The sequence below is a fragment of the Physella acuta genome, unplaced genomic scaffold (assembly GCF_028476545.2).
Source record: "Physella acuta isolate Inbredline_101_S28 unplaced genomic scaffold, ASM2847654v3 ptg000623l, whole genome shotgun sequence".
Classification (NCBI taxonomy): Eukaryota; Metazoa; Mollusca; class Gastropoda; family Physidae; genus Physella; species Physella acuta.
The window spans coordinates 139,350-164,443 of record NW_026732142.1 but is presented as its reverse complement, the minus strand read 5'-3'; the positions used below and the strand labels follow the sequence as shown (position 1 = coordinate 164,443).

The 25,094-nt window shown below is 35.2% G+C and overlaps 1 protein-coding gene and 1 long non-coding RNA gene across 2 annotated transcripts; one reads left to right on the top strand and one right to left on the bottom strand.

Moving 5' to 3' along the window:
- Positions 1-729: 729 nt before the first annotated feature.
- LOC131948111 (solute carrier organic anion transporter family member 4C1) lies at positions 730-22,096 on the bottom strand. Its single transcript, XM_059309629.1, has 15 exons — positions 22,090-22,096; positions 21,874-21,906; positions 10,386-10,489; positions 9,692-9,789; positions 9,334-9,486; positions 8,643-8,813; positions 7,776-8,006; positions 6,423-6,509; positions 5,870-6,070; positions 5,518-5,682; positions 4,655-4,841; positions 2,817-2,925; positions 2,493-2,647; positions 2,238-2,302; positions 730-1,305 (listed from the first exon to the last, which is right to left on the bottom strand). Exons 2-15 carry the CDS (start codon positions 21,877-21,879, stop codon positions 989-991), a joined length of 2,049 nt encoding a protein of 682 aa, XP_059165612.1. The 5' UTR covers positions 21,880-21,906; positions 22,090-22,096; the 3' UTR covers positions 730-988.
- On the top strand, positions 13,818-15,149 carry LOC131948112 (uncharacterized). The gene is made up of 4 exons (XR_009387972.1): positions 13,818-13,933; positions 14,101-14,243; positions 14,642-14,706; positions 15,023-15,149. It is a non-coding gene; the product is annotated as an uncharacterized LOC131948112 (long non-coding RNA).
- Positions 22,097-25,094: the final 2,998 nt, after the last annotated feature.

Sequence of the window (25,094 nt, the reverse complement as noted above, 5' to 3'; positions counted from 1 at the left end):
TGTTTTTGAATTGATAACCTCACATCATCGACCAGTGACTACAAAAACAATAGGAAAATTGAAAGGCATCCACTAAGTAGAAAAATGCTGATAGTGAATTTTGTCACATAGGCACAAATTAGCAGTTGGCCTGTATCCATGCTACTTACTGTGGTCACAGTAGTACTAATCTAGTGATTAGATAAACCTTAGTGACTGGGCTCATAGTGTTCGAGCTGGGCCCAAAATTACTACATGACCTTTAGCCGCTAATTTGGTTAAAGATGAGAGGTTGATACTAAGGGGGACAACAAGATCAACTTTAAAATACATAACTTGTACTGGTACACAATTAATATTTCAATAGTGCACCATCTTAATGAGATCAGAAGTACAAACAGATCAAAAGCCAAAGTCACACTGCAAAAGATAGGTTTGTAAAATAAAAATAGTCTTTCAGCAGGAATATATATGAAGTGTTAATAATAAAATAGTTTGTATGAATACATTTATTATATCACATATATTTCTTAAACAGTAAATTAATTTGCACATTATCTCTAATTTCAGTGTTTGTTTGCAAACACTCTTTCAAACTTCTTAAAATTTTTCTACCCCCCCCCCCCCCCCTGAGATTTGTTGAGTTAACCATTACCATAGCAGATATCATTGTCAAAGTTGTGTGAGAATGATATTTTTCTCTCCCCTTAACTTATATCAATTAAGAATTTCTTTTATTTGTCATTAATAATAAATAGTATTTAAAAATAACACTTATTTATATTAAACTTCTTAAACATCATAGAACAACTCTGTTAACCTTCATTTTATTCATCAGTAATATCTTAAAAACACAGCGATCACAATTAATCTCATGTAAACTTGAAGAACAATACAACCAATCTCATTCAAATTTGGACCATTGTCACATCAATCATAACAAGTCATAAAAGCATAAACCCCAAAAATCATCATTCCCTATCATTTTATTTCTATCCTCCTCATCTTACTAATGTACAGAACTTTCACTAACTGGTGCAGATGTCTTTACATCTCTGTCAGATGTCTTTGCATTTCTGTCTGGTAAAGTAGTTTTGCTTATGTCACATTCAGATGATTCAGGTGGTTTCTGTTTATTTCTGTGTAATATTATCAGCAAGGCGATGAGGATTAAAAATTGGAAGCTTTTCAAGCATATGTTCAAGCCATTGAAGAAAAGCCTAAACTTCTCCCTGTTATAGAGAACACAGTAGCTTTCATCTGATGACCACAGCTCACAAGTTTGATCCACCACTTTGCCAAATAACACCGTTGAAGGAATGGTACCTGCAGATACATTTATAAAAAATATTGCAGAAAATACATAACTAATTAATTTATTTTTAATTAACACATACGTATTTGAACAGAAAATGCAAGCAAATCAAAATTTTGGGTCGGTAAAGCTCATGGTTGCTAAACAGAGAAGTCCCAAGTTTGAATCCGAGTGTAGATGATGCTTGATGGTTAAAATGAAACAACTGCTACCTATAGTTGTTTTTTTAGGTGGACAAATACTATGAAAGCAAATCCAAAAAGAAAAGCAGGCTGACATCGGAGTCAACTGTCCATAACAGGTTGACATGTACTTGTGTTGGGGGAAAACCTCTCCAACATTACAATTTAAACAAAGAAGAAGAAATAAGACAAATCATAAACAGAATAATTTCACCATATAGTCAAACACATTTTTAATTAGCAGAGTACAACCACAACTTAACAGCTAATTAACACATCAGAAATCAAATTAGGCTAATGAAGACAGTAGCTTAATGAAAATAAAACAAGGTACAGATTTTTTTGTATAAAATTACACTGGGTGGTTATAGAATCTAGTCAAAGCTTGCAGTAAGTAAGGTATTTCCTTAAAAAAATTAATATTATTTTAGAATAAAATTATTTCACGAGATTAAATGTGATGTTGATACCAGAATAGTAAATTGTATGTTAGTTTATAGTGTGCAGAGTATGATGCTGGTACAGTCTAAGACTGTGATAAATTATGCATCTAGCATAATGTATTATTAATTTGTTTAGCTGACACAGTCAAACTCAACACTAAAATAGGTTAGGCTTATAATATAAATACTAACCTGTCTTAGTGCTTAAACATTTCCCTTCTATGAGTTACTAGCCGATTCCCCATTTACCAAAGTTAAAGTAGGATGTGCTGACTCTACCATCCCCTACCATACATTACTACCTGATTCCCCACTTACCAAACAGAGTGTAGGTAAAGTTGCCTGTCCCAATAGCTAAGGACTGGTCCCGTTGTTCAACTGACCTGAAAGCATATTTATACAATAGCAGACATTGTAAGTAGATAAACTATACTATATAAAGGATGTCTTTCTTGACTCCATACATGACCAAAACAAAGTAGGTCTGAGCCAAAAAAAAAAAAAAGAGCTATAGAGGCAACTCATTAACAATTTACCTCAATGAAAAGAAAGTAAATGAAAAAGTTCCATTACCTGGCAAGCATCATGCAACTTGGTACAAATCCAGCTGTACCAAAGAAAATCACGAAAAAGACGATACCCAGGTAAATAGTAAAAAAAGAACAGTCTAAAGCACACAAGCCTGGTATGGCCACACCTCCACTCATCTCTGTACAGTAGCTAAAATTCTGGGAACAGGAAAATCAAAAGCTGTAAAACATAATAAATGTCACTCAATGAGTGCCATAGAAAATATATAATTTAACTAAGAGAAGTATTTAAAAACCAAGAGGATTCATTTAATAAAACTATCAGAACTTAAATGTGAGTAAAGAAGACAATATACAAAACTCTTGCCTTGTTGGTGGCGTCCCTACACCCTGCCCAGCAAGGTGACAGGTAGTCTAAGCTGTTGTTGCCACACACTATAAAAGCTTTGTCACAGCCACACGCTTTACCTTTTAATCTGGAGCAACACAGGTAAACATGGCAACATGTTAACATGTCTTTTTGTACACAAAAATGGGGAGGGGGGGGGGAAAGAGAGAGAAAAACGCAGTTTATTTGCTTGTGTATAGATCAGTGTGGATTTTCAATTATTTTCCTTGGTACTTTGAAAAAAAGAATAGCATGCATTTTTTTGGTCTTAAGCATTGAAACCGTCCTTTTTGTTTGATAAACAAGACACTTTTAAAAATTAGTAATAAAATTGTATAGACCAAATGCAATTGCTTTCCTAATGTGTACCAAGGTGAATTGGGTGTATCAGTGTGCATGGTTGATTTGTTGAGGCTGCTAGAGTTTGGTCAAGGTATGGTCAGGATGTGTGGGTAGTCAGAGTGTAGGAACAGCCACAGTGTGGGTATGGCCAGGGTATGGGAACAGCCACAGTGTGGGTGTGGCCAAGTTGTGGGAACAGCCACAGTGTGGGTATGGCCAAGGTGTGGGAACAGCCACAGTGTGGGTATGGCCAAGGTATGGGAACAGCCACAGTGTGGGTATGGCCAAGGTATGGGAACAGCCACAGTGTGGGTGTGGCCAAGTTGTGGGAGCAGCCAGTGTGGGAATGGCCAAGGTGTGGGAACAGCCAGTGCGGGAACAGTCAAGGTGTGGGAACAGCCAGTGTGGGAACAGTTAGGGTGTGGGAACAGCCAGTGTGGGTATGGCCAAGGTGTGGGAACAGCCAGTGTGGGAACAGTCAAGGTGTGGGAACAGCCAGTGTGGGAACAGTTAGGGTGTGGGAACAGCCAGTGTGGGAACAGCCAGTGTGGGAACAGCCAGTGTGGGAACAGTCAAGGTGTGGGAACAGCCAGTGTGGGAACAGCCAGTGTGGGAACAGTCAAGGTGTGGGAACAGCCAGTGTGGGAACAGTTAGGGTGTGGGAACAGCCAGTGTGGGAACAGCCAGTGTGGGAACAGCCAGTGTGGGAACAGTCAAGGTGTGGGAACAGCCAGTGTGGGAACAGCCAGTGTGGGAACAGCCAGTGTGGGAACAGTCAGTGTGGGAACAGCCAGTGTGGGAACAGCCAGTGTGGGAACAGTCAAGGTGTGGGAACAGCCAGTGTGGGAACAGTTAGGGTGTGGGAACAGCCAGTGTGGGAACAGCCAGTGTGGGAACAGCCAGTGTGGGAACAGCCAGTGTGGGAACAGTCAAGGTGTGGGAACAGCCAGTGTGGGAACAGTTAGGGTGTGGGAACAGCCAGTGTGGGAACAGTTAGGGTGTGGGAACAGCCAGTGTGGGAACAGCCAGTGTGGGAACAGCCAGTGTGGGAACAGTCAAGGTGTGGGAACAGCCAGTGTGGGAACAGCCAGTGTGGGAACAGCCAGTGTGGGAACAGTCAGTGTGGGAACAGCCAGTGTGGGAACAGCCAGTGTGGGAACAGTCAAGGTGTGGGAACAGCCAGTGTGGGAACAGTTAGGGTGTGGGAACAGCCAGTGTGGGAACAGCCAGTGTGGGAACAGCCAGTGTGGGAACAGCCAGTGTGGGAACAGTCAAGGTGTGGGAACAGCCAGTGTGGGAACAGTTAGGGTGTGGGAACAGCCAGTGTGGGAACAGTCAAGGTGTGGGAACAGCCAGTGTGGGAACAGTTAGGGTGTGGGAACAGCCAGTGTGGGTATGGCCAAGGTGTGGGAACGGTCTGGGTGTGGGTATGGTCACCTCTTTCCACCACTCCATCCCCTCCCCCCAGCACTCACTTCTCTTTCAAGCCAATGATATCAGAGTTATCGCATCCATTGAAGGTGAGCACTGTGTTGAGAGCCAGCACAGAGATGCACATGAAGAACATGATGACAGAACAGCCCCAGGACTGAAGTTTTAACTTGGCTGTCAAAAAACCCCCAAAGAATGTGCCAATGACTATTGCAAAAAAGATTATTACACCTGCAGTGGGACAAAAATGAGTATTAATTTTCTTCTTTTCTTTTAGCCTGGTAGGAATTCACAACACTTAAGGAAAAAAATTATCTTTGCTATTATACCATTACTATAAACAATTACCTTAATTCATGCGTTATAAGATACATCTTGGGTTTTAAGGAGGAAAGTAAGAACAAGATATACAAACTTCCTAAACCAAATGAGAGGTTAAAATATTCAGCTAAATATACCACAGTAATGCGGTATTTTAGGAGATTTTCTACTACCTCCATTACCCCCTTGACTAGCTTTGGGAGACTCACAACATTAACATCAATTTCTTTATGCCTCATGGCCCTATATAAGACTAAGATTTCTATTTAGAGATGAAAAAGGGCGTCCTATGTTGCAAAAAATATGGTAAATGAAACTTATATTATGATTGTGCATGTTAAATGTTTTAATCTGTTTTTGTAATAATTTCTTAATTTTATTTAAGCCTACATACATTTTATTTTATACATTTTTAATGTGGCATTCTGCTATAATACACAAGGGAACAAACTGTCAGTCAAGCACACACACTCAAGCATTACAAAAGTAGCGCCCCTTGATATTCATACATGAGCAACTTACACCACTGTATACCAACATTAAGACTAACTCAACAACATTACAGTATCAATATAAGGAAACCTGCCCAGAGACAAGCTGACATCCTGTGATGTCTTATTGAACTGTGTCTCTATAAACTTCTGTGAGAACAGGAACCACCCAGTGGTGGCCAGGCCCTCTATGATGTCGCTAATCATTACCAAAACAAACAAAGGTTGATGTAGAATTCTCCACAGAGACTTCGGTAACTCTAAAAACAAAAGTAAAATTTTCTTTTAGCCATTGCCACTCATGGCCACCGTAAAGAAATATAACTTAGATCTACTAAGCATTAGATTTTTGATAACTAACCAAAAGTCAAAACATCCTCTACTTTTCTCACCGGAAAGTATCTTAGAAAAATATCAAAGCTATAAAAATTAAAGTTTTTAACCTACCTAAACAAGCTTGTATCCTGGTTCGTTTCGTTGTTTCAGTATTAGAATCAGAAGATTTTTTATTGATATTTCTCTTGACAACTTTTCCTCGTGGGAATAGCATAATAGGTATAGAGCATAAGCAGCTTGATACACCAACAATCACAAACCCCAGCCACCAAGCACCAACCCATCTTTGATCACGCTTAGACATGGTTGTGGCTGAAATATACAGAAATCACGTAGCAGCACTGTTTTAATATAATCTAATAAAACGTCAAAAGTCATAATTTTTTACAACAAATTTCTATCACTACAAGATAGATTAGATACAGTAAACATAATCCTAAATAATATTAAATATACATTCAATAGCATCAGTGTTTTAATTTGATGATGATGAAACTAACCTTAAAGTTTTAAAAATATAAATTTTGTTTATATATAGAGTAGAGATTTAAATTAAACTGACCTTTAACATTTATTCATGTTAATTTATTCTGAATGAGTACATGAATACTATTTGTGAAATTGATCAGTCAGTAAAAGCACATGAAACAGTTGAGTGATCTACCTTTAAGATCAACAGGAAGTGAACTGACGTATCCTCCAATCATGAGGGCAACAGCAGGACCAAACAGCATTACGGTGTACGAATTACCTTTAGAACAGATGTATTTTATTAAGAACATTGCTTATTCAAATTCATTTTAAAAGTGAAATATGCATTAACAAAATTGAAAAAAATTCCAAACTGAACCTCATCCTGTTTGTTTCTTACAAATTTACAACTAACATTTATTCTTTTTTATAACTAACCAAAATGTAATGGATAAAAAGTAAAATCAAGACATCCTCTACTTTACTAACACTGTTAAGTTCCATTACATTTGATTAATTGATTTTAAATAAACTACACTTTGAACAACAATCCATGTGATGGTGGAAGGGGAGAATGTGGACTGTTTTAAACCCATTTATAAAATGTTTCAATATTTACACCATTGTTCTAAATTTAAATTAAAAGGAATTTAAAGGAAATTTCTTCTGTCACAACTATCAGTACCATTCCATTTTGTTAAGTGTGTTATATAAAATCAAAAGGAAAACAAAACTTTAAAGCCTTGTGAATATTTTTAAAAACAAGAATTAGAAGCAAAACCTAGCAGTAAAGCAATATAAAACTACCACAGTGGAATAGCACACAAGTTGTGTTTCTGGAGCTCAGTCCATGAGGCCACCCACCTTTGATGGGTACCTGACACCTGACTCAAGCCTAGATAGTACAAGTTGTTGAGCAATGGGCTGACCACACTTTTATTTCATAAAAAGAAACAGACGGACTACCCTTTTGATCGTCAGTGCTAACGGATATTTTGATCATCAGTGCTAATGGATATTTTGATCATTAGTGCTAACAGATATTTTGATCATCAGTGCTAATGGATATTTTGATCATCAGTGCTAATGGATATTTTGATCATTAGTGCTAACAGATATTTTGATCATCAGTGCTAATGGATATTTTGATCATTAGTGCTAACGGATATTTTGATCATCAGTGCTAATGGATATTTTGATCATCGGTGCTAACTGATATTTTGATCATCAGTGCTAACGGATATTTTGATCATCAGTGCTAATGGATATTTTCATCATTGGTGCTAACTGATATTTTGATCATCAGAGCTAACTGATATTTTGATCATCAGTGCTAACAGATATTTTTATCATCAGTGCTAATGGATATTTTGATCATCAGTGCTAACAGATATTTTGATCAACAATGCTAAAGGATATTTTGATCATCAGTGCTAACGGATATTTTACTTTCCACCTTGCTAGACAGATCAACATATAAAGAAAACAGATGAATATAAATGAATATTTCAAAAAGAAAGCACTAGCTGAATATGTACATTGTTACCCAAATAAAATCCAAACTTGCTCTTGTCCTTAATGTTTGCCTCCACGTAATACGTCAACAGCGGAATCCTGTAGGACTTGAGAGCTCCCGTACAAAAGGCAGCACATATAAAGACCCAGAAGGCTAGGGGTAAGAAGGATGATTGGGGTGGACTGGTGGGGGTGGCAACATCCGACAGACACAAGTACTGGCGTAGTTTGTCTCTTTCTGTACTGTTACTGAGGGTTGATGCTGTAAATAGTCAATAGTTAAATAACACTGCTGATATCTTCAATAACTTAGTGTGTTTTAAAGTTAAAATGACAGTGGGGATGGGTTGGATTAACCTTTTTCAAACCAACAAACAACAATTGTTTCGATAGAAATCTCAGATGAAATAGATTATGTAGGCTAAAACAAACTTGTAAAATATCAACTGTCAATGAAGCATAAAGCAGCTGGAATGTCATGGACCCAACTTGGAGGAATCTCCTAAAACCGAGGTGTGGTTGCATCCTTATGTGCAACAAGGAGCCACAAGAATAATAATGATGTTAAAAGTAATTATTAATGAAGGTGAGGTTTTCTAAAACCATGTACAAAGCTGAATGTTTTTATAAAACAATATGCTACTATTGGCAATAATGTAACCACATATCTGCGAAGAAAAAATTAAATGAATTCAATACCAAAAAAGATGAGAAAATCAAGCAAAAAATGGGTAGTTGAAATGAATAAAATGTTTTGCTAAATAAATACACATTTGCTAATACTCTTGATTGACTTGAAAAAAATGTTAAATTTTTTAAACAAATTTGTTTTCCCAGTGGTTTGAAAAAAAAAATGAATGCTAGAGAATTGAGAAGAACACTGTTAACAAAATCATACCCTGCCAGACCTTTGGTTCCATGAACTTCCCAAACGACATGGCTGTGACTGAGAACCCAAAGAGGATCCCTGACATGGACAAGAAGCGTGGTATGTGGGTGTAGGTACCAAAGTGGCTGACAAACAGCACCACCACCAGATAGCCAATTTCATTGGAGCTCATTATCATACCTGGGGAAATTAAATGGATGAGTTTTACTTGAGGGAATACACCTGTGGGGCTGTCATGATATGTAGGTAATAGAGATTTGGAGGAAACGATTGTCAAATATAAATTTTATTCCTAAAAAAATTAACTTCACAGAATTAGAGAGGAGCTTGTTGGAACTTTCCAAATCTTTATTCTTATACTTTTCTTCTTGTAATGTAACGCCATTAGTAATGACATCTGTGTGTTTTATTTTAAGCAAGAAAAATAACCACATACCAATTTACAATTAGTTTAACCTTGTTTTCATTATAGACACAAGTAAAAAAAAAATTAAATTATAAATAAATGTAAAGGTTCAATTTGTAATGTGCTTATCAGCTCATAAAATTTAACTTACTATTTTTTAATCAAAATATATCATATTATAATTAACTAGACAGTTAAATTCAAAACTAATAGATTGTTTTTAAATTAAACAGTCGATTCAAAACCAAAAGAAAATCAAAACAAGAAAGATGATTTTTAAAAAGATAAACCAACGATCCAGAATGTTAAGTACACCTGTCTTGCTGCTAGAAATGCCCAAATGGCGTTCAATGGATGTGACCTGGGACACTGCCAATAGACTAAGTGAGTTCATCCACAGTCCAACCAAGCCATAGCATAAAACAAATACTGGGACCCCAGAAAATCCTAGTAGGAAAAAAACAATAGAGAACATGATTTTTAAGAAATAAAAAGTTATTAATAATACAATCTAAATAATGTGTGAAATTAAACAGGTCTACATATTTTTTCAAAATAACTTCTGCTAAAAATAATATATATATTTTTGAGAATAACATATTTTATAATGATTTCTAGTTTTTAATTTTGTTTAAAAAAAATGTTCACTAACTTTTGCAGCAACTAAGTTTACAAGGGCCAATCCCACACTGTCTTTCATCTGGTTCATTTGGCTCAGCTTTTGTATCATCAATTTGGTCTGCAGATTGGCTAAAATATGACAATTATAAATCCAATTTATATTCCTAGCACTTCATAAATAAACAATAATAAGCCTTTAAAATTTTTGCAGATCTACTACTTTGTATAGCCTATTGCTGAGATAAGTTGGTGGTAGGAGGGGTCTGAGTTTTGAAGCTAGCTCAATGATTTTTGTATTACTAAATGTAGCACTATGCATGGCCTAGCGGTAGAGTGCTAGACTGCCAAGCCCAAAAGTCTCGAGTATGAATCTGGGTTCAAGTCAGTGGAATGTCCCTGAGTCCACCCAACTCTGATCAGAGTTTCTTCCAGGCATTTTTTACCGCCCCCCCCCCCCCCCCGAACGGAATGAAATTTATATAATTTATATAGAAAATATATACTTTTAACAGTGTCCGCCCCCCCCCCCCCCCGAAGAAAGTTTACCGCCCCCCGAAAATTTCAAGTGCCCCCCCCCCCCCCCCCCCGGAGAAAAAAGTCTGGAAGAAACACTGACTCTGATGAAGGAAAGTAAAGGTGACTGGGCTCAGGAATGTCCTAAGTACTTGAGCTCATGTAAAATAACATTCATATTATTTCTGAATGTCAATAAAGTTTATACCCACCTTTGAAAAAGATCGAGATCTGTTTGTCCTCCAAAATGGTCTAAATTTTCATCGCTGAATCGTTCTAACTCAGTGAAAACTTGGGAGCATTCAATCTTTGTCATCTAAATTTTTAAAATGTCAGTAATGATTACAGAGTAGACCTACAAATTCACATTACAAATTCAGGGCTGTCAAAAAAATAATTATGTTTAAATTTTGCAATATAGAACGTATAAAGCTAAGTAAAGTGACAAAATCCAATACTAGATCTAGATATATATATTATATATCACACACCATAGAATCATAGATCTACTAAATGACTTAACATTTCATGACAAGCCAAATGCCTATTTATTTGGGAAGACCTTATCAATACTAATAACTAATTCATTATTTTGTGAACTATGTAACTTTCTCACTAATTTCTCACTGTTACTAGTCAGAGGTGTCTCGAGGCAGGGGTGGGTGGTGCGGACTGCACCAGGTGACACCATTTAGGGGGTGACACCAAGACAAAAATGAAAAATTTATAGACTAGAAGAAAATGGTTTTTGCAAAGGTGAATTAATGATTAATTAGAGTTTACAGTCTTCAGTGGGGGGTGACACCATATCCAATAATTTACTATAAAAACGATGCTTGATTTAACTTAATTAATAGGCAGATTAATATAATGTGTGCACAAATTCAAGCCATTAGGAAAATTGGGAAGGGGGTGACACAATTGCAACACAATATGTACGCGTATATGTATATTATATATATATATTATATATATATATATATATATATATATATATATATATATATATATATATATATATATATATATATATATATATTAATTGATACTTTTGTTGTTGTGGGGTGGGGTGGGGGTGGTGACACCATTAGGTGCCACATCGGGTGACACAAGACCTAGCGACACCACTGTTACTAAGTAGATCTATAAATCTATGCTATAGCACCCCATGCGGATCATCTCAACGACAGAATCGTTGAGCCTCTCTCCGACTGTGTCGCTGAGAATAAAACCCTTTGGTGGTTTCTCAGTCAACACTGTCGTTGAAAATAAAACAACAATTAAACATGCTCTCCACAATTAGGAAAGCATAAACTGTAGGTGTTTTGACGCTAATATTCCAGCCATTTTGTTTTGACGAGAGCTAGTCCAGATCTAGACTAGATCTACTTGATCAACGATTTACACTGATGTAAAACCTACGTAAATCAAATCTACAAGATCAGGATTTACATTTAGATCTAGAAATCTACATTATTGACTAACTAGAGAGAAAAAGTTAAAAGTATGCCTAGTGCGTCGAAAGTAAAGTAAATGATAGAATCTAGATCTAGAAAATCTAGTAATTTTTCAGTAGCACTAGTCTAGATTGACTAGATAGAAAGATAATTATTTCTGTGGCATACTGTCCTTTAGGATCTACTCAATTTTAAATCTCTTCTATTTCAAATTGTTTGTAGATCTATATCTACAAGATTAGGCTTAGGTCTAAAAATATACTAAAGTTAAAGCTACACAAGTACACATCATTCCTAAACTTAATGCCATTAATGGCTAAAATTCACTGAGCATTGTTGCACTTAAGACTTAAACGTAAGGCCTAAATACTAAATAAAATTATTACGTTAGCTTAATTTTCGTGACAGCTTTTCTCTTCTTTTTTGCCATGCTTAATTTAAGTCACTTTCGTGTGCTGGTAGCTTAAAATAAAACTTGTTTAGGAAGTTTATTTCTTTCCCCCGTTTCATAATGCTGCAAATATGAGTAATACGCTTATTATTATAATTAAATAGCTGCGATAAATAATCATTTGCATCTTTTTGGGGGTATTTCTTTTACATGAACTGTGAAATACGGTATCTCAAATTTTGCGCGTAACTCAAAGCGAAATATTACTCGCTCAACTGCTCGTATTTAAAAAATCTGGTATGTCGAGGCACTAGAATGTTGAGGTACCACAGGATCTACTATGTATTGAAAGAAAACATAAATTAATTATAGAATAATAGGCAAATATAGTAATAAAGTATAGCTTTAGATTTTATTCAGCCTACTAATAAATAATTAAATAGGCCTAAAGTAGTACTAGATATTAGTTAAATCACTAGTATTGTGTAGGGTTATTTTTATTAAAAAAACAGATCACATCTTATACATTAAGGCGGGCTCAATAAAATAAAAATAATTTATTTAGGACCTAGGCCTATCTTTTGGAGATCTAAAATTCTAAATGAAAAATAAATTATTAATTAGACCAACAATAGGCATAGTATGCTAAATCTATTTTAGTATTTAAATTTAAGGCTCGGCCATCTACTAAAAATTTTATAAATGTCATAAAATGGCCTACTTAATTATAATTACTAATTACTATTAGGCCTAAGTTTAAACTAGAGATAGCCTATTTTATTAGTAGAAAAAGTATTAGCCATAGTTAAGATGGTATAGCCTTATGTAAATTAATGTAATCAGTGTTAGATATTATGATATCGATCAAGCATTTATTATATAATATCGGAAAGGGGCCTAGCACTCTCTTAGTCATTAGTCTATTAGGTCTTACAAGTAGTTTAGCCTATTTATATATTATATAGGCTGTTATTTAAATTAGGCCAAAGGCTTATTAGGAAAAGGCTTAATAGGCTTTAGTTTTTAATTAGGCAACAAGGCAGAGGCTTAATGTTGCTTATAGATTTAATTTGAAATGATTATGATATACGCTACTCTGCGACTATCACTATAGACTGCTATAGAGTATATTATAGCCTAGACCTATCTAAATAAAATAATTCAACTCACTTAGCTTACTATAATTTTTAAAAATGTTTAGTTAAGTATTCAGCTCTCTATGTCACCTAAGGCCCATAATTGTAATTATCCTACTGTTAGATCTATTAATTATTTAATAATTAGTAGGCCTAATTATAGGAATTAGGTCTGATACATTTAGTCCTATACATTGGTCGTAGAGTAATACTATTGGGCTAGTAATTATATACAATATCTATACAAGCCTACTTATCGTTAATTTGGAAGTCTTTGCATTGACCTTAGTTTTCAGATGTAGCAGCCTAATTTTTATCAGATTATACCATAAAATTAAAAGTAGACTTGTAGATCTTTTTAAAACAAGGCATGAAATATTAATTTAAATAATATAAATTAAACAAATAGCCTAAATAACAACTACACAAAGTTAAAGTCATAATAACTTTTTATAAAGGTATCTTGAATTTCAACTGGAGGTAGTTTTGATAAATATTAGTATTCTGAACATTAAAATAGGTAGACTTAACATAAATTTGTTCTGAAAACATATTTAGAAATTGGTTTTAAAAAATGAGGTTAGGATTGGGGTGATAACTAGTTGAGGATTAGATATGATATTCATTGTGTTTATCAATGTTGTAATTTCTCTTTTACAGGTTCATCCAAAAAAGGGAAGATCTGATTTTTACCAGTAATAAGACTACAGCATACTAAATGACACAAGATGTTCTTTCTCTATTACCTCTTACATTTGACATAAAAGTAGGAAAAGGTATGACAATTATTAATAAGCTGCTTTAAATTTTATAATTTGTTTTTTTATAACTTAATTGTACCATTTTTATTTCCAATAATGATAAATATAATTTAGTGTCATTTATATTTTAAAATATTTATATTATACTAGATATAATTTACTTCTATAATATTACTATCCAGGTTTAACAGTCTATGCCTACAACATAGATCTCCAGGACTAAAAGTGCACAAAATGGCAATCAGTATATCACAAGTGTTATAACACATGCATCTAATCTGCTTCAGTGGCGAGAACTGGGTGAATCCTCTCAAACATTAATCAGGTAAGTTATCACAAGTTTGCTTTGGTTTATTTTGAACATGTTGATTGAGATAGATTTTTATTTGTATAAATATTGTATTTAAAAAATATTTTACCTAGTAAAACCAAGTCAGTGGTGATGATTGATACAATATCATTATGTATTTTTTTAAATATTTGTTTTGCAAAATATGCTGATTTGCAGGAAGGATATATATATATATATATATATATATATATATATATATATATATATATATATATATATATATATATATATATATATATATATATATATATATATATATATATATATATATATATATATATATATATATATATATATATATAACATTATCATTTAGTGGTTTGTCTTACAAATTTGTATTATTTACTTAATCTGTCTTAACTGCTCAACAGGAACTAGGCATACCTAATGAGCGTCAAGCTGATACAGTAGATGTACATAAGAATTTTTACACAAGGTAAATATTGATAAATTTTAAGTTTTCTTTTTTTAAGGATACATGTAGTGTTTTGGGAGAAAGGAATTAAATTATTTAAATTAGGCCTAATAGTTTATTTCTCTAGCATATGTTTCACTTAAAATAACTTAAATTTTTCCCCCTTTATCACTAAAGCAAAATTTTATAGATATCTATGCCATGATTCATCTCATTCAATCACTTTTTTCTTGTTTTGTTTTGATGTATTAAACTAATTTAAACTAAAGATTTATTTTTTTTGCTAATTTTATTATTTCAGATGGATGATTAAGAAAATCATTTTGTTTTGTTTCAGGAATTGAAAAGTGATGTAAAAGGCAACTAATACTTCCATCTACCATAGTTAAACAAGAATCTGAAAATGGTGATAATTGCAATAATCTTGATATATTAATGTTTGGCTTTATAATTATATGCAATTGTAGGTTTCATAAATAAATTATTTCTCAAAATTTGATGTATTTGGTTTTCTTACTTAGTACATAAGATGCAAGTGATTGAAAGCTAAAGGGTTGTATGTAGTTATAGTATTCCCAGCACAAGTTGACATTAAAACAGCTGAAGCCCTTTAAAAAAAAAGAACAAAAAAAAATAAAATAATTTAGGAATGCTGTTTCTATTAGCTGAGCATATATTTGGAAAAGAACTTAATTGTTTACCAGAGAATACTGTGACCCAGTTTGTACTCCAGGCAAAAAGTGTCTATGGTTAATATTATTAAGTTAAAGAAAAGTATCAAACAAACAGGATAATATTAATAATAAAGACCTCCACACTAGAGAAGCATAGAATGAGTGTTGCATGGAATCCAAATCAACTTTGATGTTGCTAATTGCTACACTGGCCATAATTGGCTTACATTGACTTTTGCTGAGGTAGGCAACTGTTTTTGTTTAACTTTAGATGTCGACTAAATAAAGAAGAAAACTGACACGCCAATACCAAAATCAAAATAAAAAAAGTTCGTGGTTGCTAAACCGAGAAGTCCTGAGTTCAATCTCCCGTGTAGATGAGGCTCTATAGTTGGGGATAGCAACCTATCTTGGGGATACAACACTTGTTCTTGGATTGACAAAAGATAAGAAAAGAAATCCAGAAAGAAAAGCAGCTGAACGAAGAAGAAAAAGGCTGGATATATTCGGTATCAACTGTACAATTTTAACAGACACACATTTCAAACTACACATGCATTTCAATGACAAAGTTCAGTGAAGCCATAATGTTGAGTTTGACTGAATGAAGAACGATATTGTTATTTCAAGCAAAGTTAAGGTTTATTGTCTTAAAGACATTGTCGTGGATTGATTTAGACTAAGACTTCCCTGTTAAATAAGCCGACAACGATGGCTCTTCTTGTTTCTCGTCTTTGATGTTGCTTTCAAGAACTTGTATGAGATTAGATTACCTACATAAGGCTACAAAGTTTGGAATCTTGGCTTTCTAATAGTGGACCTGACATTACCCCCACCCCGTCAATTACCCCCCCCCCCCGGAGGAGACCCCCCTCCCGTATTTACCCCCCGGGGCAATTACCCCTTGTCAATAACCACCCTGGAGAATCCCCCCCCCCTCCCCGGCCTCTTGTTATGATCCTAACTCAAACTCTATACCTATGTATTTCCTTAATCCTAACCGATAAAAAAATGACCAAACCCTAAGCATTCACCTCAGCCTAAAACTTAACACATAACCAAAAACAACTCTAGACTTAGGTTTCAGCCTAAACTTGACCATAACACTAACCCTAATCCTAGCCTTAATCCTAACCCTGACCATAACACTAACTCTAATTCTGAACCTAACCCTAACCTTAGCCCGAACGCTAACCCTAACCTTAGCCCGAACGCTAACCCTAACTCTAGCCCTAACTCTAACCCTAGCCCTAACGCTAACCATAACCCTAACCTTAGCACGAACGCTAGCCCTAGCCCAAACTCTAACTCTAGCCCTAACTCTAACCCTAGCCCTAACGCTAACCCTAACCCTAGCCGTAACCCTAACCCTAGCCGTAACCCTAACCATAACCCTAACCCCAGCTGTACCTTAAGAGGTGTGTCCGGGGGGGGGGGGATGTCCTCCTTGGCGGGGGGGTAAATGACAGGGGATAATTGCTTCAGGGGGGGGGGAGAGAACTAATAATCTGTAAGTCCTACTATTCAATACATTTGGTTAACACAATGTCGTCACACATGTAAAACAAAATAAGCAGTGTTTTTATTATTTGTATCCTTAAAAAATGCAAAATAAATGCTACGCCATTAACTCAACCCTCTTTTTTCTCGTTACATATCGTCACATAAAGCCACCGCCCAAAATGATGGTGACGTCATCATAAAGTGGTCATCCATTAACGACGACTCACTCTTCAGACGATTTTGCACCCACCCCCCCCCTTCTCTAATTGTAACACATTTTCACAAAAAGCCAGATCTTCGCTCCCCCCCCCCCCCCCCACCACTCTCTTTAAAAACACCACTCCTCAACACATAACCCCCTCCGCCGTTCCCCTGAAACTGCATTTTTACTTTCTTGTATATACGAAGTATAGAGAAAGTCTTGTAATCGTGCAAAAATAAAATCGAGATTTTTTTTAACAAATCTCGACGTTTTACACCTCACTGATACGGAAAAACAAAATTTTGCAATCTTGTCCGTATGTCTGTGTGTCTGTGTGTGTCTGTGTGTAAACACGATTACTTGAGTACCGTTACAGCTAGGTTGATGAAATTTCATATATAAGTATTTTATCAAAATCGTAGATCCGTATAAACTTTTGAGCGATTTCCGATAACCGAAAGTGGTACTTTTTCTACTTTGAATTTTTCAAAAGCCTATCACTTGAGTACTATTTCAGATAGATAAATGAAGTTTCACATGTAAGTAAAAGATCTAATTCTCTGCCTTCTGACACATTTTGAGTAATTTCCGTTGACAGGAAGTACTAATTTACGCTATTTCCGATTTCTCAAAAAACGCACGTAAATTTATAAAGTACTAATAATGTTGCGCACTATTATGCACATCTTTATTTGGCGTTCACTTGGTGTGCAATTCTTTTTTCTACGAGGTTTTATTCTATTTTAAAAAGTTTAAGTATTTAAAGTGGATTAAAAATCATGTCTATTTCCCGAGTTGCCATTCCCCGTAGTGTTATATTAGAATATTCGAGAAAGTTTAGGGGAGATCACTCCCGGTTTATTATAATATGTACTTACCTCGATAAACATTGAGTTAATAATTGAATTAATACCAAAAGCAACCTTTTAAAGCCCGAAATAACGGATGAAAGCAAAAATGTGTCGTCACACTTTCCGATCACCCCTTCCCATAAATGAAAAAAAAAGCCTGAACATACTAAAGGAGAGTATGGATGTTGATGGAGGATCCCAACGTTAAAAATTAAAACAGGGCAAAATTTCAGGAATCCATGTTACATATTATTATTTTCCTTAGGTATAACAAAAGTATTGACATTGTGTTTTATATTTTACGAGCCGCTATCATACACCGCTATTTAGTTGTTTCATTTTCTACTTTTCAGTAATTCATAATTTGTGAATTCGACAGTAACAATGCTGCCACTGAAAATATTTGCTTTAAAACACTATCACTAGCTCGTTAAGGACGATAACCTCCCCCTCCCCACCCTCCTTTCCCACAAACCCTACCCCCCCCCCCTCCCAGTGAAAGCAGCCCCCTCTGAGTTACCTCCACTAAGTTTAAAATCGTTTCAAACTAAATTATCTGCCCCTAATAGCTGTCAATAAACCCGGCTCTACGATTGTAAACATTTAGCTTGAACCACAGCTCACCAGACCATGTATGGATGGGGGTAGTAGAGATAGAGAGAAAGAGAGGGGGCTGCTAGGGGCGCTTACCGCTTGGTGTTTTCTATGGTAACCATGAAGAGAATTATTTATATAGAAGAAATATATATTAAACCAGCGTACCCGTCCCGCGCGTTGCTGCGGTCTCAGAAGACAGACTGACGCAATATTTTAAGAGGATTCCATAATTACATTAGCAAACACGTATTTTTTTTACGCTTGACATTGATTTCTAAATCTAAACAATTTAAATGTAATCAAAGCCGGTAATATATTGCTTTCATCATAGTTGTTGAGGCGCAAATTCTACCGCACACAGTAGCCCATTGTATCCATAATGTATCGCACTCTTTAAAACGAACGTAGGCGCAATACTGTTTATGAGGGACCCACACAGAGGCGCTAGACCACACGCCAGTGGTGCAGTAGACAAAAGTTTCCCTACTGTAGGGCGCTCTTTTAAAACTCATAGTGTTCCTCCCGAAGCCAGGGGCGCACCGGGTCAAAAGAATTGTCATCGAATGTCGTGTGCCACAGAGTCAATATTGTAGAGTGCTCTTCAACACAACCTCAGGATATCCCAGGGCGCCAAATCGCATCCTGCCGGGGCGCCGGCAGACGCGCCTAATTCCATATAGTCAACAATTATTGTTGTCCATCGTGTCTTTAGTGTATAAATTAAAAAAAAAAACGAACGTAGGCGTCATAGTGTTCACATGGTAGCACGGGGCGCTTCGGGTTACGTAATATCCGGGGCGCCGGCGGCTGCGCCTGTTGTTGCTTTTTTACCTTAGCCCCCATGCAGAAGGCTCAAGTTTTAATATCGCCGCCCTGGATTTTCGGGCGCCAAGCCCTTTATAAAAAAATCGCACCCTCCAGGGAAACGCCCATAATAAATTTTAATTTTTGTTTTCGCAGAAACCTTCTCGTGAGTGGTTTCATTAACTCTCGAAAGTTTAACGGCACTCAGATGAACGATGTCAAACAGCATCCGTTTTGTTTTTTACAAACTGTGTAGAGAAAAATTGCACCCTCCAGGAGCGCCGCCCTGTTAAAATAAAATAAAAGAATTTCTTACTGTAACCTCCCCTGAAGTTTTATGGCGAGCGGATGAACGGGATTAAACCGCAATCTACTTTTTCGTATATATACCCTATATAGGGAAGAATCGATTCGCGCCCTGCTGGGGCACCATGCTTGTGAAATATATCCAGTGGTATTCTTAAGTTGCATGGCCATAGGATGAAAGGTGTAGTGCTGCATAGAGGACAAAAACAAACCCACAAACAAACAAGCAAAACTTCATTATATATATACATAGAGAGAAATATACATAATTCTGCATATATATATATATATATATATATATATATATATATATATATATATATATATATATATATATATATATATATATATAGCTACATTTGGTGACTTCCCATTTTCCACAATGGCGTCAAATTTTGCACATAATCCACCTATTAATTCATGTGAAAAAAAGCATCGTTTTCATCGTAAATTATTAGATTTTGGTATCAGCCTCTCTCCGGTCGTCGCTTAGCAAATCTGTTATCCAAAAATTCAACAAGCATGTATTCACCTGTACATTTTGCCGTTTGTGTCATCTCCCTTCACCCCCCCCCCCTGGGTGATAGTTTTTAAACGTGCACAGTTAATTGTATATTTTTTTTATCTGCAGTCAGTTATTAGTACAGTTAACTCTCATTAGTCATTTATTGAACTGGCAAAATGCATACTTCTTCTATATATTTTGCTATTTTTCGCCATGGTGTCACCCCCGAAATTTTGCCACCTTGCGCAGTCCTCAGCCCCGCCCCCCACCTTGTGACGCCTCTGGTTAGGGGTACTACTTGAGTACAGTAAATATGTATATATATATATATATATATATATATATATATATATATATATATATATATATATATTTATATTTATGGGGGGGGGGTATAGCCCCTTGGCACACCTTGTACCTACGCCACTACATAAACATGTTCTTAAGATTATATAGCACATTCTATGTATAAATTCGATAAAAATAGCTATTACGTATTCTACAATTTTATATTTGTAATAACATATTGTAAACGAAATGAGTCTTAAATTCGATTACAAAATGGGCCTTTATATTATGTATTTTTTCTATTTTGCAATCATATCATGTATTACTTGTTGTATAGCCTAGATTCTATAATAATATACTAATATATTCTATATTACATAATCCTATATTATATCGTTTAGTAATCTCTACCCTAATGTTTTCTATACCGAATAATCAATATTCTGTAATTCTAATTGTGTATAAATTAATCATATAATCTCTAAAATTAATCATAACTATGATCACAATTAAATTCAGCAATCCACTGTATTAATTTATATTGCTAAAAATAATTTAATTTTCAATTTTAAAGACAGAAGATACATTTTTTATAATATTAATTATTATTAGCTCCGTAAAGTGAATGGTTGTTTAATTTTTCTTATATTAAATATTTTAAGCGATTAATTAATCGAAATGGTTTTATTCCGTTAACTAGTTTTTACAGTTTATAACTATAATTAGAGTCTCAACGACAGAATCAAATGAGAAAAAATCTATAGCGTTATTATATACCGACACTGTTGATAAGCCACTCAACGACAGTGTCGTTGAGAATAGTGTATGATCGGCTGGCTATAGAATACTATAGATTCTATATATACAGTGGTGTAGCCAATATCGTCTCAAGGGGGGTTCCAATTTTTACCCTGGGACAAACTTTTGATTTTGCACCCCCCCCCCCTCAAACTTTTGATTTGCACCCCCCCTCTCAAACTTTCGATTTGCACCCCCTCCCCTCAAACTTTCGATTTGCACCCCCCCCCCCCTCAAACTTTTGATTTGCACCCCCTAACCCCCCCCCCCACCTGCCTACGCCACTGTTTATATATATATATTTATATATTATAGATCTACTATACAATACATAGAATGTAGACTATTATAGACGTTTAGTGACCATTAGTGTCCATTAGTTAGTATAGTCTATAAACTTTATACTATAAACTATAAAAAAGTAATAACCTAGACTCTAGACACTAGTATTAATTACTAATTAGGCCTAATCGGGAAATTAATTAATTACTAAAATAAAAATTACTATTAGATCTACTATTAGTATCACTGTAATACTAATAGTAGATCTAATAGTAATACTATTACTATTTGTAAAGTACTAAAAAATTAAATTGAACATTAGTTAATAATTTATATTAATTAATCATTAATTAATAATAATTATTATTAACAACTTACCGACATTATTACAACTAATAATTTAGTAATTATCTGCAAAATAGAAAAAAAAATCTATGAATTGAGATATAATAATATAATATATATCTTATAATATAGAATCTAGATCTAGATCTAGAATCTAGAAATAGCTAGATCTAGAATATTTTGATCATGATTTCTAGTCTAGATTATCTAGATTAGAGAGATCTATTTGAACTTTCGCTTGCTGCTCACTTTTCCAACTTCCGTTCAATAAAGAAAAAAAAAAGAACTCTGAAATAAATCAACACACTAGGCCTAGAATCTAGACTAGATCTGGATTTAGTCTAGAATCTCTATAATTATATACTAGACCTAGATCTATATATAGATCTGTAGCCTAGTTCTAAAACACTTTAAAACAGCCTTCGCCATTCTGTGTCTAGATTCCAGATCTAGGCCTATTCTATAGCAATGATTAAAAAATTAAAATTAATAGGGCCTAGATCTAGATGAACTCAAAATTTATAACACGCCTCTTAAATTGCCTCGTAACATTGCACGTAAAATTGTCTATCTAAACCTAGATCTAGAATATATCAAAGCAATTTTCTCCGTTGAAAATAATTGAAATGCAATTTAATATCTTTTCCAGCCGCTAAAATGCCTTACCAGTTGTTTTTTTATACGTGTTTTTTTAATAAGATATTATACAGGCCTATACAGATAAATGATAGAGATTGTATTTGTATCATGCATCTCTTAGGGAAGGGAGAGGGGAGTAATCCCAGAAGAACGTCTAGATTGAGTCCCCCGATCGAAATAGATTTTTTTATAGAAAATAATGTAGAATTCAATCTGTGGAAACACCCCCCCCCCCACCCCGTGACTTTTTTACTTTCTCGTATATACAAAGTATAGAGAATGTTTTGTAATCGTGCAAAAAAAAATCGAGATTTTAGCCAATCTCGACATTTTACAGCTCGGAAAAACATAGTTTTGCAATCTTGTCCGTATGTGTGTGTGTGTGTGTGTGTGTGTCTGTGAACACGATAACTTGAGTACCGTTACAGCTAGGTTGATGAAATTTCATATATAAGTATTACATCAAAATCGTAGATCCTTATCAACTTTTGAGCGATTTCCGATAACCGGAAGTGGAACTTTTTCTACTTTGAATTTTTCAAAAGCCTATAATTTGAATACTATTCAAGATAGATAAATGAAATTTCACATGTACGTAAAAGATGTAATTATCTGCCTTCTATCAAATTTTGACCGGAAGTAGTAATTTACGCTATTTTTATAAAGTACTTATAATTATCCGCACTATTATGCACATTTTGTTTTGGCGTTCGCTTGGTGCGCAATTCTTTTGTCTACGAGATTCTATTCTATTTTAAAAAGTAAAATATTCAAACATTGATTAAAAAGCATGTCTATATCCCGAGTAGCCATACCACGTAGTGTTATATCTATATATATAATTCTCTTCTTCGAGCCGTTAGAAAACAAGCTGCAAACGCTCTCCCTACCTCCCCACCCCTACATGGTTTTAGTGAGCTGTGTTCACTCTAAATGTTTACAAGCAGAGCAAACGATTTTAAACGTAGGGGGGGGGGGGGGAGGAAGGGGGGGGGGGTTATGGTCCTTAACGAGCTACTTATAGTGTTTTAAAGAAATATTTTCAGTGTCAGCGTTGGTACTGTCGAATTCACAAATTATGAATTATTGAAAATTAGAAACAACTAAATAGCGGCGTATGTTATGCCGCGGGCCGGCTCGTATATATATAATTCTCTTCTTGGAGACGCTAGAAAACAAGCTGTAAGCGTGCTCCCTACCACCCCACCCCTACATGGTCTGGTGAGCTTTGGTTCACGCTAAATGTTTACTATCATAGAGCCGGGTTTAGTGACGGTTACTAGGGGCAGATAATTTCGTTTGAAACAATTATAAACTTAGGGGAGGTAACTAAGAGGAGGCTTCTTTCAGGGGGGGGGCGGGTTAGGGGGGTTGGGGGAAAGGAGGGTGGGGGTAGTATCGTCCTTAACGACCTACTGATAGTGTTTTAAAAGCAAATATTTTCAGTGGCAGCATTGGTACTGTCGAATTCACAAATTATGAATTACTGAAAAGTAGAAAATAAAACAACTAAATAGCGGCGTATGATACGCCGCGGGTCGGCTCGTATAAGAATATTCGAGAAAATTTAGGGGAGATCACTCCCGGTTTATTTTTTTTCTGTGACTTTGTTTCCTTGTTTCCTAGCATAAGCTTGCATTTTTCTGTGTTTTTTTATCCTGTGACCGAGGGATAACCAGTGTTTCTTCCAGGCACGGTAAGAAAGAAACACTTAGTGGAGACCCCTCCCCCTCCCCCCGAAGAGATGCATGGAAGAAACTCTGCGACTGAGCTTCACTTCACTTCGTTCACTTACTAAACTCCAACTTTCCCTCTAACTCACTTTCTCGTTATACTCTCAATGCTAAACTTTATCACTCATTGAAATTCAACTAAACTTCACTGAATATAACTGAATTTAAATACCACTGTAGGCCTACTACGTTTTGTTACTTTCAATAAATTTTCGTCAGAGCTTTTTTTTTCTCTTTCTTTAATGGTCATTGCTTTTTTCACCACACTTTCCCCAACAGGCCGTTATATAAAAATAAAAAACTGTCAAATGAGGTTTGTTTTTCCTCTCTTCCAGAATGTTGCGGAAATGTGACAAGTGTCATTTAACCGATGCAGAATTGATTGCAATTTTTTTTCTGGGTGTTTCTTTTCAACAAACTGAAAAATCCCCAGCTAATCTGTTTCCTCGTGTCTCATATTTTGCTCATATTTCAAATCAAAACATCACTCACTCTACGGCTCGTATATTAAAAAATCGTATGTTAGGACACTCATCTGTCGAGGTACCACTGTATTGATATTCTAATTTCTCGACATGATGTCACAAAGATGATGATGAATACAGGTAGATTCCGATTTTGGTGACATTGAATGCACTAGGAAGGGGAAGTTTCAAGTTTGTAGCTTAGGGCTTGATGTCCTGGGCATTTCTTTCCAACGATAGTTCCTTGTAGTGAGCCTTATGCGACAGTTAAAATTATTCCAGCATTAACCATGCTATATTTCATCTTGCAGGGGTCCTTGTACTTTCATTTCAAGCCCAATTTCTTGTTCTGTAGAAGTCACATATGCAAGTCAGAATATATTACTACACTAGACATCCAAGCCTTAAAATATTTCTC